At 39.3% G+C, this 17,459-nt stretch overlaps 1 protein-coding gene across 1 annotated transcript; it reads left to right on the top strand.

Annotated features, from left to right (window-relative positions):
* The first annotated feature begins 1,463 nt into the window (after positions 1-1,463).
* LOC113440407 (vitelline membrane outer layer protein 1-like) lies at positions 1,464-12,661 on the top strand. The gene is made up of 3 exons (XM_026706781.2): positions 1,464-1,634; positions 5,180-5,280; positions 11,676-12,661. Exons 1-3 carry the CDS (start codon positions 1,464-1,466, stop codon positions 11,968-11,970), a joined length of 567 nt encoding a protein of 188 aa, XP_026562566.1. The 3' UTR covers positions 11,971-12,661.
* Positions 12,662-17,459: the final 4,798 nt, after the last annotated feature.

The raw sequence follows: 17,459 nt of genomic DNA, 5'->3' as shown, positions 1-17,459 counted from the left end.
CAGTAACTATTTGGAGTAGGAAGAAAAGCTTTCTAGTTTTTTTTAAAAAAATCCTATCTAAATTAAAATTGCATAGGTCCAATATCTATCAGGATTGTACCAAAATAGGTGAAACAGCAAAAGGAAGGACTTTGAAATATAACTCCACCTTTAGCTGAAAGAGTAGAAAGTTTTTCAAATGCAACAAAAGTTGGCTTTCTGTATTTTGCAGTTACTGAAATATATATATTACTGCCTAAAGAGAGTCTGAATGAATACTGAACCCAGAAGTTAAAACTGTCTACTGATTCAGCCCTTAGGGACAGATTTAGACAGAGCTCTCAGTGTCAGGACTATTTGAAATATATTTGCATTCTTACTTAAAATATTGTGAGATCGCCCAGACATTTGAGATAAGATTACATCATTTTGCTGATTTATAATTTTGAAAAATATAATTTGAGGACCTGAAGATGATATGAGGATATGCCCTAAAAGAGATCTTGGATAAATATTTCAAAATAAATACATTTTAAATGTATAGGGTTGTACATCTAATTCTCATCACACAATTTCTCTTTCATTTCTATTCTTAACATTCTAATTGTGTAATGATAGTAATCAAGAAAAAACTGAGGATTTAGAGGTGATGGGAATTACAAACCAACTCACCAACTCATGCCATTTTGCTATATATGGTCAGTTCTACATTCTGAAAAGGGACGTGGTGGCTCAGTGGCCAAGACACTGAGCTTCTCAATCAGAAAGTTTGGAAGCTCGGTGGTTCGAATCCCTAGCACCAGCTCAGAGTGAGGTCCCATTACTTGCCCCAGCTTCTGTCATTCTAGCAGTTCGAAAGCATGTAAAAATGCATGTAGAAAAATAGGGACCACTTTGGTGGGAAGGTAACAGTGTTCCATGTGCCTACAGCATTTAGTCATGCCGGCCACATGACCATGGAGATATATTCGGACAGTGCTGGCTTTTTGGCCTTGTAATGGAGATGAGCACCACCCCCTAGAGCCAGAAATAACTGTCACATATGTGCGAAGGGAACCTTTACCTTTACATTCTGAAAAGTACTTATCCTCACTTTCTAAATATTTGCACGACTTGCACTGATCTCTAAAAAGTACAATCCTTCAAAAAAATGGAAGATCCATCCATCACCATTGCTCCAAAGTGTTTACAAAATGTTGGAATTATTCCAATTCAGCTTCCCGGTCACTCTAAGCTTCTTAGAAACATCATTATTGTAATAAGAAAATCTTTTAAATGATCTTCCTCCCCAAAAATCTCAGTCAAAAATAGCAGCAAATCTCTCTAGTACCAATATCTGAAAACCTGGATTTTCACTAGAGTAGGGAAAAAAACTCAATCAAAACGATAAAGACAGGAAAAAGGGGAAGAAGCAAAGTATTCAGATCATGTTCAAACAATACTCTTCTTTCCTAAGATTCCTGTTCTAGATCAAGAAGATAGTCATGGAGCTCACCATTAATATCTGGGTCTTCTTAATCCTTCTCTACTGGCCATGGGATTCAGAAACACGGAAATATGAAGCCATCCTTAAGGTGCCAAATGGAGGACGATGGGGTATTTGGGGAAAGATAATATTCTGTCCCAACGGACATGTTAATGGCTTCGCACTGAAGGTATTTTGCTTCTCCCACCCTATTGCTCTTTTTGGTTTATGGGTATGTTCCTCCAAAAACAGAATGGCCTAGGGTAACATCTTAAACAAAAGTTATGTGGGGACAAAGAGAGGAAGAAGAGAACCATGGAGTAGTGATAGAACAGAAATGCTTTTGCAAGCATAAGGATGAAATTTTGAGTATCCTCTGTCACTTCTACAATAGACCAGGTCAGGAAACTGACTCCACAAGAAAGCTAGAACGGTACTAGAGTGGTATTCAGCAGGTTCTGACCAGTTCTGGAGAACTGGTAGTGGAAATTTTGAGTAATTCAGAGAACTAGCAAACACCATCTCTGACTGGAGATTTTACAGTATCCTTCCCTTGCTACGCTCACCAAGCCATGCCCACAGAACCTGTAGTAAAAAAATTTGAATCCCACCACTGAACTACACATTGTATCAGGGGTGTCAAACTCGATTTCATTGAGGTTGACCTTTGTGGGCTGGGGGGTGCGTGGCCAGGGGGCATGGTCAGGGTGGGCATGGCCAGCTCGATATCATTTAATGAGGCTCCATTTTCAGCTCCAATGGCCTCCTGCAATCCTCTGAGGTCTGTTTTCGCTGGCAAACCACCACGGGCTGGTCCTTGGCTGTTTCCAGGATAGGCCCTTGGGCCAGATCTAAGTACCCAATGGATCAGATCCAGCCTGTGGGCCTTGAATTTGACACCTCTCCATTAGGTAGTCTTTGACCTACAGTCACAATTAGGACCAGAATTTCCATTACAAAGCAAGGTAGTTGTTAATGAGTCATGTCTGATTTGACAACTTTTTTGCCGTGGTTGTTAAGTAAATCATGCCCTCATTAAGTGAATCCAATTTTCCCCATCGACTTTGCTTGTTGGTAGTTGGCTGGGAAGGTTGCAAAAGATCATAACATAATCCTGGAATGTCACAACTGTCATAAATACATGCTGATTGCCAAATGTCCAAAGTTTGATCAGCAACCATGGATTGCATCATGCATGGGAAATCTATGACAATCATATGTGCCTGGACTCTCATAACTCACTTTTTCCAGTTCTGTTATAACTTCAAATATTCATGATTGTAATGGTTTAAGTCTTCTTTTCCTTCCTTTTTATACTTGTGGGATCTAAGGGAATCAGTCTGAGTATTTATCGAATACTTTCCCACTTCCCTGGACTTAACATATGATTCTTCTTCCTCTGGTGACTTCTGGATGCCTTTGTCATGGGCTTGTCCAAGGTTTCTCACAATTAATAGGATCTTCAGGTATGTCGCACAGGAAAAAGTCCAATTGTGTGACTCTCGTAAGTCAGAACAGGGAAAAAGTAAATGATCAAATATTCTGGTGTAGTACTGTAGATGCAGCAGTGGTTTGTGCTGGACTTAGAGCAAAACCTGAGGGACCAGGGATCATCTATGTGACCATCAAAAATTGACACATACTTTGATAAAGATATGAAGATTTGGCTTCCATGGCATGGGCTGATAGTAAAAATTAGAATAGCATTGAAAACAGTGCTATATCTTATTTATCAACTTAGGTCTTGTGTCTCATGGCTCTTCTAGTACAAAAGCCAAATAATCTGCAAATGCCTGTAATTTATATTCTTCCATCCCTTTTATTTCCTTGTCTTTCCTAATATTTCTGTTTAACACTGCTAGTTAATACAAATAATAATGGCGACAAAGGACACCCATGTCTTGTTCCCTTCTTAATGTTATTTTTTTCAGTCAGCTCTCCATTTACCATCACTTTTGCATATTGTTTGTAATATATTGTCTTAATCATTTTAATAAACCTTTCCCCAAAATTCATTTCTTCCACTGCCAGTTCACATTGTCAAATGCCCTCTGTACATCTAAAAAGATTAATGCCATTTGCTTTTCTGGATGCGCTTCATAGTATTCCAGAGTATTCAGAATTATTCTCATGTTGTCTTTTATTTGCCTCTTAGGTAAAAAGCCATTTTGATCTGAGTGTATAAATTTGTTTAAGAATCTCTTTAAACTCTCTGCCAATATTGAAGCAAATATTTTGTAATCTGAGTTTAACAATGATATTGGTCTATAGTTTTTAATCCGTTGTAAATCAGAGTCTTCTTTAGGAATGAGAGTGATATATGCCTCCATCCAGGAACTGGGCATTTTTGCCTCCATTAGTACTTCATTCAGCACCTCCAACGTTATGTTGCTCAGGGAGACCTGCAATGTTTTGTACAGTTCTGCTGGTAGGCCATCTGGTCCTGGTGCTTTCCCATTATTTTGTCTTTTTATTGCTTCTGTAAATTCCATCATTGTGATTCTTTCCTCTAGCATTGATTTAACTTCCTCTGGTACTTTGAGTAATTCTGCTCTTTTAAAGTATTCTTTAATTTCTCCTTCTCCAACTTGTTCTTGCTCATATAATTTCTCATGGTATTTTTGCACTATTCTTTTTTTATCTTCATTTCTATAGCAAAGATTCCCTTTAACATCTATTAGTTGAGAAATCTGTTTCTGTTCCATTTCTTTTTTTAGCTTCTATGCTAACCACTTTCCTGGTTTATTTGCATTTTCAAAGAAATTTTGTTTGGATCTCTTTATTATTATTTTTTTGCTAAATCTGGTTTATCTGTTAATTCCATTTTGTGCTTTATTAATTTCATCTTATTTTGTATGTCCTTTCTTTGTGGCTTCTTTGCAATTCCTTCTCTAAGTTTTTTATATTCTTCTTCGAAAGTCTTTTGTGTCTGCCTCTTTTCCCTCTTTCTCTTTTCCACATACGTTATAGTTAGTCCTCTTATATAAGCCTTTGCTGTGTCCCATACGTTTTGTAGTGAAGTCTCTTCCCTTCTGTTTTCATTGAAGAATTTCAACTCTTTTCCCATATAAATTCTTTTTCTTTCCATATTAGGTTATTCATTGTCCACATTGATCTGTTTTGTTGTCCCTTCCATATTACTTTTATTGGATTGTGGTCTTCCCAGGTATTTGTTTCAATACTTATTTCTTGCATATTACAAATCAAGTACAACGTACAAATAACAAGAAAAAAGTCAAGGAAACAGTAGGTCTACTAAAGAGAGAGATGATAGAAGTAACAGGCAGTAGAGAGAAAGCAGAACTGCTTTATTCATTCTTTGCATCAATCTTCATGCAAAAAGAAACTATATCCCAACTACCAAAAACCTAACCATAAAAGACAGACTAGCCACACTTATTAGAATTCCAAAAAGATGGAGGAGATGCTTTCAATGTACACAAAACATGAGACAAGACACAAAACAAAATATAACTTAGTGCTTACAAAGGGTCTACAAACGTATGAACACATAAAAGCATTTTCAGTCAATCAGAATAGAGCTGGAAGGGATCTATATTGTTGCAAAACAGTTGAGCTTTCTTTGCTGTAGGTACAAATTCACCTTTGTGTCACAATAATGTGTGTATGATTTGAAAAAAATACGGTTCATTCTCGATGTAGTGTAGTTGTAGGACTACCATCAGTATCAGGCAAGTCAGAAATTTCCACTGACATTTCCTTATTTTCCATCAGATGCAACCAAGCCATACAACATGGGCTGATGACACAGGAGGTCTCAACGGTGTGCGTCTTAGATGTACCGATGGGACAATAATTGAAACAAAGAGTGGACGGTAAATTGGATTTGTTTCATTTCTTTTGTTGACTTTGTTTTCTTGGAAATAGACAGGAAGAGCAGATTAAAGGGAAATAATCTTTGCTGGTTGAAAAGCAAATGACACTAATTCCAAATCTTTCTGATTACCTTTGAGTCTATCGATGATTATTTTATAGAGTGTAGGTCTTCACAGCTGCTATTTATGGGTGAAATAACTTCTGAGTAGTGTAAAAAAATGAGTATCTGTCAATGTTCAGACTGAACTTGGCAACAGTAGTCATATTCTTTTCTACTGCTTGTGAGGAGAATGGCCACAACTGATAGTTAACTGTCACATAACTAACATATGATAGCTTTCCTCTGTATTTAAATTGTTCAAAAAAATATCACAGAAGCATGGAGTTGAAAGACATTTCACGGGGTATCTATGTCTCCTTCTTGGGACAGAATCTGACAAAACATTTTGGACAAATGCCTATTTAACTTCTGTTTTGAAGACTTCCAGTGAGAGAAAACTCAGTACTTTATGAGCCAGATTTTTCTATTGGCTGATAACTCATTCCATCAGAAAATACCTTCTAATAACTGGAGAACCTTATCTCTTTCTGATACTTTAAATCCAGTGGCTCTTTCCTGTTCTATAGGATGCCAGAGAACAAATGCAGTTCCTTTATATGACAATGGATTAGATTTTTTTTAACCTTGCTGTCATCTCTCCTCTCAATCTTTTCTGCAAGCTAAGCATAAATATTTTCTGTTCCTGTTCAGAAAATGTCATCTGCATTTGATTCCAATAATGGGTTCCAGCTACTTTTCTGCTATGACCACCTCACTTATTTGCAGAGGAAACCACAATATTTTCTCTAACACCTATCCTCCCTGTATAAATATGTTAATATCTTCATCTTGGTTGTGCTTCATTTTCATTTACACTGAGTTTGGTAACATAAAATGTTACTGAAAGTGGTAGTAGGCTACCTACTGTTGCATGATTAAAGGGAAGATAAACTTGTCACAATAGTGAAAAGTACATTTTTTTCAGACTTGCTCAGAAAAGATGGAAAGTTAGAAAAAAAAAATGCACATGCTCCCAGAATGGATTCCTCATCCCCTAATGCAGGTCTCCCTCAGATATAGGCCTCTCGCCTTCACATATGCAGCTATACCCAGGAAAGTTTATATACGTTCTGATTATTACATTGAGATTGAAGGTATTGGATACAGCTTTGATCCATATTTTCGGCCAAATCTTTGAAGTTAAACTTCAGAATATTTATGTCATTTATATCATGACATCAGGGGTATCAAACTCAATTTAATTGAGGGACACATCGGGATTGTGTTTGACCTCGGGGTGCTGTGGTAGGTGTGGCCAGAGTGGGCGTAGCTTGACATCACTCGTGTTGGGGCGCCTGCGATGGCCCGAGTGCTCTGCTAGTGAAAATGGGCTCCTGAATTCCATTTTCACTGGCAGAGGCATCACAGGCTGATCCTTTGCTGTTTCCATGGCAGCCCCACAGGCCAAATCTAAGCCCATGTGTTGTGGAGTGGCAGAATAACCTGAGGCGAACACGGAGCAAACTTCAGCTTTTACTTTATTGTAACAATAAAGGGTTGCTGTGGCTGCTGCACTAACAAGGCAGCCAGCTGGCAGACAACAGTTGATGCCGTTTGACAGCTCCCTTTTATAGCCGGCTGTCAAATGGCATCAGCCAATAGGAACGGTCCATGTTCCTGCTGGAAACACGGACCGGAGTGAAGACTTCAGCTCAGTCTTTTCCGAATGCCACACTCCTTTCCCCCAGAACGGAGCATGCGTAGTCCTTCAGATAACGCAGGCACTTGTGCAGGCGGCCAGATCTTCTAGGTTCTGATGGAGCTGCTGCTGGAAGGAACTTTTCTGCTTTTGGGGCAACTTCTGGTGCCGACAAAGCTGGCGTCTCGGCTTCAGGCATCTCTGGGAGAGGGACAGATGGCTGCTCAGGTAAGCTTGTGTTCCTGTCAGATTCACGGGAAGTTTCTTTGGGCGCCGGCGGTTTCTCTGTCGCAGGAACATTTTGAGGGCCATCTACAGACGAACTCCAACGCCTTCTAAGTTGATCGATATGGCAGCGCCAAATGCACCCATCTTGCAGTTGGACCCTGTAAGACTTAGGACCGGTTACCACCACAATCTGCCCAGGCATCCACAAAGGGTGTCTTGCATAATTCTGGGCATAGACCTGGTCATTTTCAGCGAACTCCTTGCCTGGCTATTTGATCCTAGGAGTGTGACTGGGGCATAATATGGATGGAGTCTGTCTAAAGTAGTCCTCAGACATCTACCCATGAGAAGTTCAACCAGAGTCCTATTAGTGGTGGCACAGGGAGTCATGTGTTGAGTTAGAAGATACTTAGCAAGCCTAGAGTGCCAATTTATGGCCCCAAGCCTTTCCAGGACCTCCTGAGCAGATCTGATTACTCTTTCAGCCAGGCCATTACTGGCAGGATGAAAAGGAGCTGTAAGTGCGTGCCTGATTCCCAGGTTAGTTAGGAAGACCTCAAACTCACAGAAAGTAAACTGGGGGCCGTTATGAGACACGATGGTGTCAGGGAGGCCATGGGTAGCAAATATCCTTGATAGAGCCTTAGTGATGGCTTCTGAAGTTGTGGTGGTCATCAAGGTCAGCTCTACCCATTTAGAAAAAGAATCAACCACCACCAGGAATGTATGCCCATGAACGGGGCCAGCCAGATCAATATGCACCCGGGACCAAGGGGTCCCAGAATCTTCCCATCTACCTGGAGTGGATGTGGGTGGAGCAGGTCTGGTAACTTGGCATGGCTGGCAAGCATTCACCCAACTTGTAATCTGAGCATCCATGCCCGGCCACCATACATAACTACGAGCTAGGGCTTTCATTCTGACAATGCCGGGATGCCCTTCATGCAGGACCTTTAAAACGGAGGCTTGCAACTTGGGAGGGGTAACTACCCTACTTCCCCAAAGTAAACAGCCTTGCAAAGAAGACAGTTCTTGCTGGCGAGTTTTGAAAGGCACGAATTCAGGGGCATAAGGAATTGCAGGCCACCCCTTTCCCACCCAGTCAAGGACTTGGGTGATTACCTTGTCCCTGGCAGAGGGGGCAGCGATATCAAGGTGATGGGACGTTTGAGATCATTGATCAGGAACACAGCATTAGTTGGTGCAGGATCCTCCACAGGAACAGGCAGGGGGCAGCAACTAAGAGCATCAGCGTGGCAGAGACTCTTGCCAGCTCGATGAACCAGTGTATAGGAATAGGCAGCCAGAAATAAAGTCCACCTGGTCATCCTTGGAGACAAAATCTGAGGAGTTTGTCTATTGTCTGACAGAAGGCCTAACAGAGGCTTGTGATCCATAACCAACTCGAAATAGTGTCCATATAGAAACTCATGGAATTTTTTGACAGAAGCAACTGCAGCCAAAGCCTCCTTGTCAATTTGGCTGTAGTTGCGCTCAGCTGGGGAAAAAGTTCTGGAGAAAAAGGCAATGGGTGCCTCAGACCCATAGGCAGTCTATCACTTAAAACGGCACCTATGTCAAAAGGAGAAGCATCTGCTACTAAAACTAAAGGTAAATGCTCATTAAATTGGATCAGAACAGCATCGGATGTAAGCAATGATTTGACTGCACGGAAAGCATGGGCTTCCTTAGGTCCCCAGTGCCAGGGGGATTGCTTATCCAAGAGTCTGTGCATAGGCTCTGCAACAGAAGCTTTATGTGGCAAAAATGAAGCGTAAAAGTTAAGAAGTCCTAAAAAGGCCTGGAGCTCAGTTTTGTTAGTTGGTGTGGGTACCTCATGAATAGCCCTTACTTTGGATTCGATTGGGTGAATAGCAGAAGTGTCAATTCTGTAACCCCAAAATTCTACCTGTGGGGTGGCTATAGTGCATTTCTCCTTCTTTAACTTAAGACCATGCTTCCTGAAACGATCAAGGACTCCTCTGACTCTGCAGTAATTGAGACTTGTCAGGGGCAGATATTAAAATGTCATCAAAATACGGAATTACACCTGGTAATCCTTGAAGAAGTCTTTCCGTTAAAGATTGGAAAATCCCTGGGGCCACACTTACACCAAATTGGAGGTGCCTACATTTAAAAGTGCCCCTGTGCGTTACAATAGTTTGTAGTTCAGTGGCTGTGTCATCAACAGGGAACTGTTGATAGGCCTGTGACATGTCTAATTTCGCAAAAATGGTTCCTGGCTCAAAAGAATGTAGTAGGTGCTGGATAACAGGGACTGGATAAGCGCTGATTTGTAAATATTTATTCAATGACGTCTTGTAATCTGCGCAGATTCTTACACTACCATCTTTCTTCAGGGGTGTCACTACTGGGGTTTCCCATTTTGCGAAGTCCACAGGTTCTAATACACCCTGTTTAATTAATTTGTCAAGCTCCATGTCTAATTTGGAGCGGATTGCAAAAGATACCCTTCGCGGCTTTAAACAGATTGGTACTGCCAGAGGGTCCAAGTTGAAAGATATTGGGGTTCCTGAATAACAGCCCAGCCCCTCGCTGAACACATCAGCATAGTCATTAAACAAGGTGTCCACTAGAGTGGATTCCGCTGATATGGAGGCCAAGGGCAGGGAACCAGTCTAACCCCAACAGGTTAGGGAGGGCACCATCCACTACCACTAAAGGCAAGTGACCTTTAAAATTTTGAAATTGAATAAAAACTTGCCTTTTCCAATGACTGGGATGGTTCTGCCTTGGTAGTCACATAGGGTTAACTGGCAGCCATGAAGCTTCTTCTTAGCCATTCTGGGAAGTAGTTGTTTCAAGGTGCTCCATGAGATGATGGACAGTGCTGAGCCTGTGTCAACCTCCATCCTGCAAGGTTTCCCTTCTATAGGAACAAAAACACTGATTTTGTTAGAGCCTGTTAGTCAGCTTGGCTTGATAGCAGGTAAAACAGTCTTCAACTTGTTTTTGGAAATGTTGAATTGTCTGAGGCTTTTGGGCAAAAGTCTTTCCTGTTTGACAGATCCTGACTAAATGACCCTTCCTCTGGCATTTTAGACAAATGGCATTCCTGAACTTGCAGGATGCCCTGAGGTGGTTTCCCCCACAGCTTAGACAAATGGGCTGAGGCCGTGGAGGTTGATTGGGGGTTGGCCTGTTCTCCCTTTGACTGGTTTTTTGCTACCTGAGGTGATTTACATCATTAGCCTCTTCAGAGCCTTCTTCTGAGGAGGCTTCAACATAATGGGTGGCTGATCTGCTCTGGATAATTGGATTTCCCTGAATTTCTGCTGCTGAAAGTGCTGATAGTTCAGCAGCTTGAGACTCTTCAATTGCTAATTCAAGGGTTAAATCCCCTTTAGCCAATAGATGCCTTTGTAGCCTTAAATCCCTGACTCCACAAACAAGTTGGTCTAATAACATGTCTTCCAGATAGTCTCTAAACCCACAGTGCAAGGCAGCTGTTCGTAGGGTTAGGGTTAGGGTTAGGGTTAGGGTTAGGGTTAGGGTTAGGGAAATAGTCTCTCCCTCAACCTGAATCTGTCTCCTAAAAGCATGATGCCTGGCAATTCGGGATGGCTTAGGGGAATAGTGGTTGGAAAGAATTTCCTGCAATTCTTCCCATGGAACAGTCTTAATTGAACGTGGAGCCAATAATGCCGTAGCAGTGTCAAACACTGTGGCTCCGCAAAAACTTAAAAAGTAGGACTTTTTCCTATGGTCGGAAATGTCAGCGAAGTCTATGGCATCTAGGAAACAGTCAAATTGGTTTCTGTAGGATTCCCATGTTTCTGCTGTCGGTCTGAAAGGCAGGAATGCAGGGTTCGAAGTCATCTTGACTCAGCAGTGCCGGATCTTCTGAGGAAAGTTGAAATTCATGCTCATGAATAGTGACAGTAAGTTCTTAAATTGACATACAGCTCGGTAGTGACTTCGGCTCTTTTTGTAGTGACTTTGCTCAGCGATTCTTTGCCCGGTTGCCTTTTATATGTATCCCGCCCTCGTCACCAGTGTTGTGGAGCGGCGGAATAACCTGAGGCAAACACGGAGTGAACTTCAGCTTTTACTTTATTGTAACAATAAAGGGTTGCCACGGCTGCCGCGCTAACAAGGCAGCCAGCTGGCAGACAACAGCTGATGCCATTTGACAGCTCCCTTTTATAGCCGGCTGTCAAATGGCATCAGCCAATAGGAATGGTCCATGTTCCTGCTGGAAACACAAACCCGAGTGAAGATTTCAACTCAGTCTTTTCCGAATGCCACTCCATGGGCCTTGAGTTTGTCACCCCGTTTTACATTATTATGTCTTAGATATTAGGAAGAATGGAACCACATGTGATTCATGTTATTTCTGCTTCTTGATGATTTACAGATTCTTGATCTTAACTCATTTTGAAATGAGAAATGTCTTTTTTTAATAGATGGGGAAATTGGACAGAATTTCAGGAATGCCCCACAGGCAACTTCGTTTCTTTTGCTCTCAACATGGTAGAAGATAAAGGACTACATGATGATATGGCAGCTAAAAATATCCAATTCAGATGTAAAGAAGGATCTGTACTAACTGGACTGTCACACTATGTGCAAAATTTTGGTCCATGGAGCAAACATTGCCGTGTTGGCTCCATATGTGGAATCCAGGGAAAAACTGAGGAAGTCCAAGGCCAGGGAGATGATGCAACGCTCCGTGATATGAAGTTCTTCTGCTGTGTTTGAACCAAAAGTCTTTGGCACCACTAAAGCACATCTGTCTGTGTTCTACTGGATTTGTTTGACATGAATCCGAACACAACTAAACCTTTAACTAGGAGTTTTATGTGATTTAACAGTTGTGTTGCAAATAGCATGGTAAATTACATTAAAAATGATTTTTTTTTATTTTTTATCTTTACATATACATATGACTTCCATAAATGAAACAATTCTTCATGATTAGATTAAATAGATCTAAAAGTCCTGAAAAAGTTTGCAGATACAATCTCAGTGATTCTTTCACCAATGTTTGATAACTCATGTTTAATCTAGGAAAAATATAAGACACACTTATTATGCACTCTAATATCAGAATTTAACTAATGTAATGTGAATTAATAGTATATGAATTATATGATATAAATTACTAACTTAAACACTTATCTATTTATATTCTTAATCCTAAAATCAATCAATCAATCCAGTTAGACTTACACACACTGTTTCAAATATCTAACAAATTCATTAAGATATTCCCCCCCCATATAAATATGCATACAAAAACATATATATCTAAGTATTTCCAGATATCTTAATCCCTTATTTGTACAAAAATATTAATTCTTAATAATGTTATAAAATTATTTCATTAAACAACTTCTCAATTAATTATTCTTATCATCAGTTAGTCTTTGATTGTCAATTAAACTTTTACTGTACAGCACAAGTTGTTTTATTCTATGTAGAACCAGCAGCCTCTGTTGCATCAGCCACTTCCGTTTTCTCTTCTGCTCTTCTCTGTCCTTACCGCCAATGAAGAATAAGCAGGCAGTTCCTCAACTTCCTTAGGCACCCGCTCTCAGCCTCTTTCTCACTCCAAGTCAAAGTCAGTGGTGGGATTCACATTTTTTTACTACCAGTTCTGTGGGCGTGGCTTGGTGGGCATGGCAGTGGAAGGATACTGTAAAATCTCCAGTCAGAGATGGTATTTGCCAGTTCTCTGAACTACTCAAAATTTTCGCTACCAGTTCTCTAGAACTGGTCAGAACCTGCTGAATACCACCTCTGGTCAAAGTATCCTAAATCTGTCCACTTCTGTTCTTCTCAATTTGTCCACTTGTTCGATCTATTTGTTGGAATTAACTGGCTTGGGCAAATCCTTCACTTCCAAACACTGCTATCACCACAGCCAAATCACTGCCTGCTTGTCGAGTTCATGCTTGATTCTTTTGGAGACTGGCTGTTCTGCCCTTCACGATTTGCAATCTTTTCCTTTTCTGATAGCACTCTCCGTCATTCTCATTCCAGAAATCCACTCATAACAGTTAACAGTTATCTGTTAGCTGATTTCTTCCTTCCTCTTTCAATTGGGCTGTCATGACCTCAGGTCCGCCATTGAAAAAATGACAGATGCTTACACATTGAATTAATGTGGGTGGAGGGTGACCACCCATCACAGCAGGTGGTCGCCTTCCACCTTGCTGCTCCTTGGGTTTCCCTACTTCACGAATCCCTCCAAGACTTGCGTGCCCTCAGGGAGCCTTCCAATGTGTAGATTTGGGGTTAAGAAATGGAGCCCGTTCTTCTTTCCCTGCACCGCTGCGATGTCCAACTCATGACAGATGGGTGACATGGCAGAATAACTGGAAGAATTATTAACGTGGATGCAAAGCACATTGAACAATCTATGTTCAAAACCTAAGTTGCTAATGGTTTCACATTGAACTTGAAGGAGCAACAAGTGGCTTCCTGTAAGGTTTTCACCTAGGTCTAATACTGCTCAACATGTTTATTAATAACATCAATGAGTCCTTAGATAATAGGATTATCCAATAGCAGACATGTCTGAGGGCTGAATCAAGGTTCAAGGAAGATATTGATAAAATGCAACAATGTGCAGAAACCAGCAAGATGAATTTGAACAGGAAAACTTAATATACATTTTTATAGGGAAATATCAAAGTATTATTTATTTATTAAGAACATTTATATGACTGTCCAACTCACTCATGGTAGCTCCAGGAAGTTTATAGAATTACCACTCCCCAAATACAAAACCCAATAAATCCTTCCCTCTCCCCCCCAGTGACAATATCAGGCAAACCACTTGATGGATTCCCTATCACCCAGCTTCCATATCACCCAAAGTTGGCAAAGCAGCTTTGGGGAGCACCCAGCTGCTCCCCAAATCTGCTCCCCATGTTTCCAGGGTTTTTGAAAGAGTCTCAATTTGAGGGCCAATCTTATCACTGTCTGGGTGATGTTCCACGGCTAGGGAACCACTATGCAGATATATAATACAGGATGAAGGAAACTATGCTGGCAAAAATGATTTGAGATTCTGATTAAGATCAGAAGTCACAATCCCTCCTTATGCTCTGTTGGACTCCTAGAATATTTCATTCAGTTCTGGGTTAGGGTGTCTGGAAGAACATTGACAAACAATTAAGAAGAAGAAAGCAATTAAGATGTTAAGGGACTTCAGGGAAACAGATATGAGGAAGGGTTGATATGAGCTATATTTAGCTACAAAAGAGAAAATTATGGGTCAACAAGATAGTTGCACTCAAGTATTTGAAGGGCTGAAATGCAGAAAATGTGGAAGGCTTGTGAGTTTCATTCTATAAGAGGATACAAGGAATAACAAGTTTAAATTACGAAGAAGATTTTCCTAATGGCAAATGAAATGAAACAGTAATGGGCCATTTTGTTTGAGAGATTGTAGACTTTTAAACAGAGGTTGGATTGTCACCTGTCCAGAATACGTTGGGGTCCAGACAGGGAAATGAATTAGAATCTAAAAACTTACAATGGTCCCTCCAGAATAGATAACTCTCAGAAATAGAAGATTATTGTTTTTGGAAGGTCATGATCTCCAGTTAGGATGGCATACTTTTTTATGGTATGATAAAAGTAAAACCCATAGATATTTTCAAAGGCATTATATAAGAAACACTTTATTTCTAGTATGGTAAAAGGTGAAAGCAAAATCTACATGAAAATACCAGTCTGGCACTCAACAATAGAAGCATTCATCCATCCAAATGTAGTAAATCTGGAAAAAAATCTTAACTTATCTTAACTTAAAGACATTTTGAATGTGGAAAGGGAACTTAAACCAAACAAGAGTTACAGAACCAAGGTGTGGACTTATCATGATGCCCATATATGCAAATGCAGTTGAGATACAAGAAAGATATTAAGACATATGGCTTCTACAATGAGCAAACAATATTTGATTGAATAATGTTAGAAGTCAATGAAAAGTTAATAAAGAAAATATACTTATTTTGTTCAAGTTTTTTTATTTTTTACAAACATATCAATGCTTGAACAGTGTGGCACCTGAGTGTCATACATTTTGATATAAAAATAGTATTAATCATATTTGTTTCTTTTAACAAACTTATATAATTGTAGTAATAATGCACATATTTTTATTAAATTATAATCTTTCATTATTTAGTTATTTAATATTTCAATGTGTAATTTTTATGCCAATCACCTTATTCTAAGTGTCATACCTTTTTAATACAAATAGAATGTTATTAATCATATTTATTACCTTTAGCAAGCTTATATAATTCTAATAATAATACAAACATTTACGTTAAATTAAAATCTTCCATTATTTGCTTGTTCAACTTATGATCCTTCATTATTTGGTTGTTCAATATTTCAAAATGTTATTTTTATGTCAATCACCATATTCTGCATGTCATACATTTTAATACAAATAAAGTATTTTTAATCATATTTGTTACATTTAGCAAACATACACATATTCATAATGAATTATAATCTATTATTTATTTAATCAATAGTTCAGTATATTATTTTTATACCAGTCACCATATTCTTTAAGTATACCTAGTAATACTGTCATTCAAGTTCTAATTTCCCCTCTTATTATTACTTCTCCTTGTTATATAAAAATGTGTATTTTATTAATCCCCCTCTCTCTAGGTTCCATCCCTATTCTAACTTTAATTATGCCACTACTATTGTTTCAGATATCTAAACATATTCCCTTTCTAACCATCATCTCTTATTCACTGTAAAGCTTTAATTGTTCATTTCTTAGCTTGCCTCCCATATTCTTCTCTTGGACCTTTAATTCTGTCTGCTTCCACATCTTGGCTACTCATTTTAAACATTTCTCCCTTCTCTGTCCCTCTCTGTTGTCTACTTTTCAAAATATCCACTCTTGCCCCTATCTCTCTCCCATAAGAATCTTCCTGGTTCTCCAGTTCCTAACTTCTTGCTAAGCTTAAAAATGTAAGACAAACAGATAAAAGAGACAATGATAGTATGGGCATTTTTTTTTTTGATAAACTATAGCATTAGGCAAATGGCAAAAACTTTGGGAAATAAACTAAGCTGACAATGGCAACTGCTTATAAGGAAAATTTATATAAAATGTTTTACAGATGACACTTGCCACTGGCGACACTAGCAAAGATGTTTAAAATTATGTCCACCAGATGTTGGCAATGTCATCAGATTTCAGGCATGTACTATCACATGTAGTGGACATGTGCAAAAGCAAAGAATTACTGGACAAAAATACATGGTTAAAAAAAATGTTGAAGCAGCATATAGACTATAAGCCAGAAATATTTTTGTTAGGTATAGTACCAGAGAAGTATGATAAAAGGAGGATATATTTAATACTACATGTTTTGACAGCAGGAAGAATCATATTTGCACAGTATTGGAAAAATGAGAATATACCTATAGAAGAAGATATAATTCAAAACATTTAGATTGTGCAGAAATGGACAGATTGACATTAAAGATAAAAGAAAGGGAAGATACAGAATATTTTTGAACATGGGATTTGTTTCACAAATGGTTGGATAACAGAGGTAGACATTAGGAGTTAGAAAAGTATTATTATATAAATAATTATATAAGCAAATTGACCCAGTCAATACGCTGTTCACCAAGTACTTGGGTATATAAATTGAAAATGTATAAATAAAATGATTTTAAAAAGCAAGTTGTATAAAGGTACTTTACTAACATTTAATTGCTTGTTTTTAGCAGTTTCAAGCATCCAAAGCATTCAAAGAAAAACCAGAAAGTCCAGCTGCCTCTTGAAAAAGCACATTTTTTTGAAAACCATGATCTGAATGACTGAGAATCTCCATAGATATAAAGCTATAGAAGCATTATGCCTTTGTTTTTTTGCATCATAAAGAAATTACCTCCAAATCCGGGGTGTCAAACTCAAGGCCTGGGGGCCAGATCCGACCCACAGGGTGCTTAGATCTGGCCTGTGAGGCCACCCTGGAAACAGTAAAGGACCAGTCCGTAGTGCCTCTGCTAGTGAAAACAGAGCTCAGGAGAGCCATGGGCAGCCCTCCTGAGCTCTGTTTTCACTGGTAGAGGGTTGCAGGAAGCTGTTGCACCTGAAAACGGAACCTAGGAGCCTGTTTTTATTGGCCATGCCACCTCAGGCCCCCTGAGGTCAAACACAACTGTGATGTGGCCCTCAAGGAAATTGAGTT

The sequence above is a fragment of the Pseudonaja textilis genome, chromosome 7 (genome assembly GCF_049901715.1).
Source record: "Pseudonaja textilis isolate UNSWEBS1 chromosome 7, rPseTex1.2, whole genome shotgun sequence".
Lineage (NCBI taxonomy): Eukaryota > Metazoa > Chordata > Lepidosauria > Squamata > Elapidae > Pseudonaja > Pseudonaja textilis.
Note: the sequence above shows the minus strand (reverse complement) of the source record. Positions and strands in the feature narration are given on the sequence as shown.

What these genes read in the sequence shown, in the direction of transcription:
- LOC113440407 (XM_026706781.2), top strand. Translation starts at nt 1,464, where the DNA reads ATGGAGCTCACCATTAATATCTGGGTCTTCTTAATCCTTCTCTACTGG. An exon ending in TTAATGGCTTCGCACTGAAG is followed by an intron (nt 1,635 to 5,179) that starts GTATTTTGCTTC and finishes ATTTTCCATCAG; the next exon opens with ATGCAACCAAGCCATACAAC. An exon ending in ATTGAAACAAAGAGTGGACG is followed by an intron (nt 5,281 to 11,675) that starts GTAAATTGGATT and finishes TTTTTTTAATAG; the next exon opens with ATGGGGAAATTGGACAGAAT.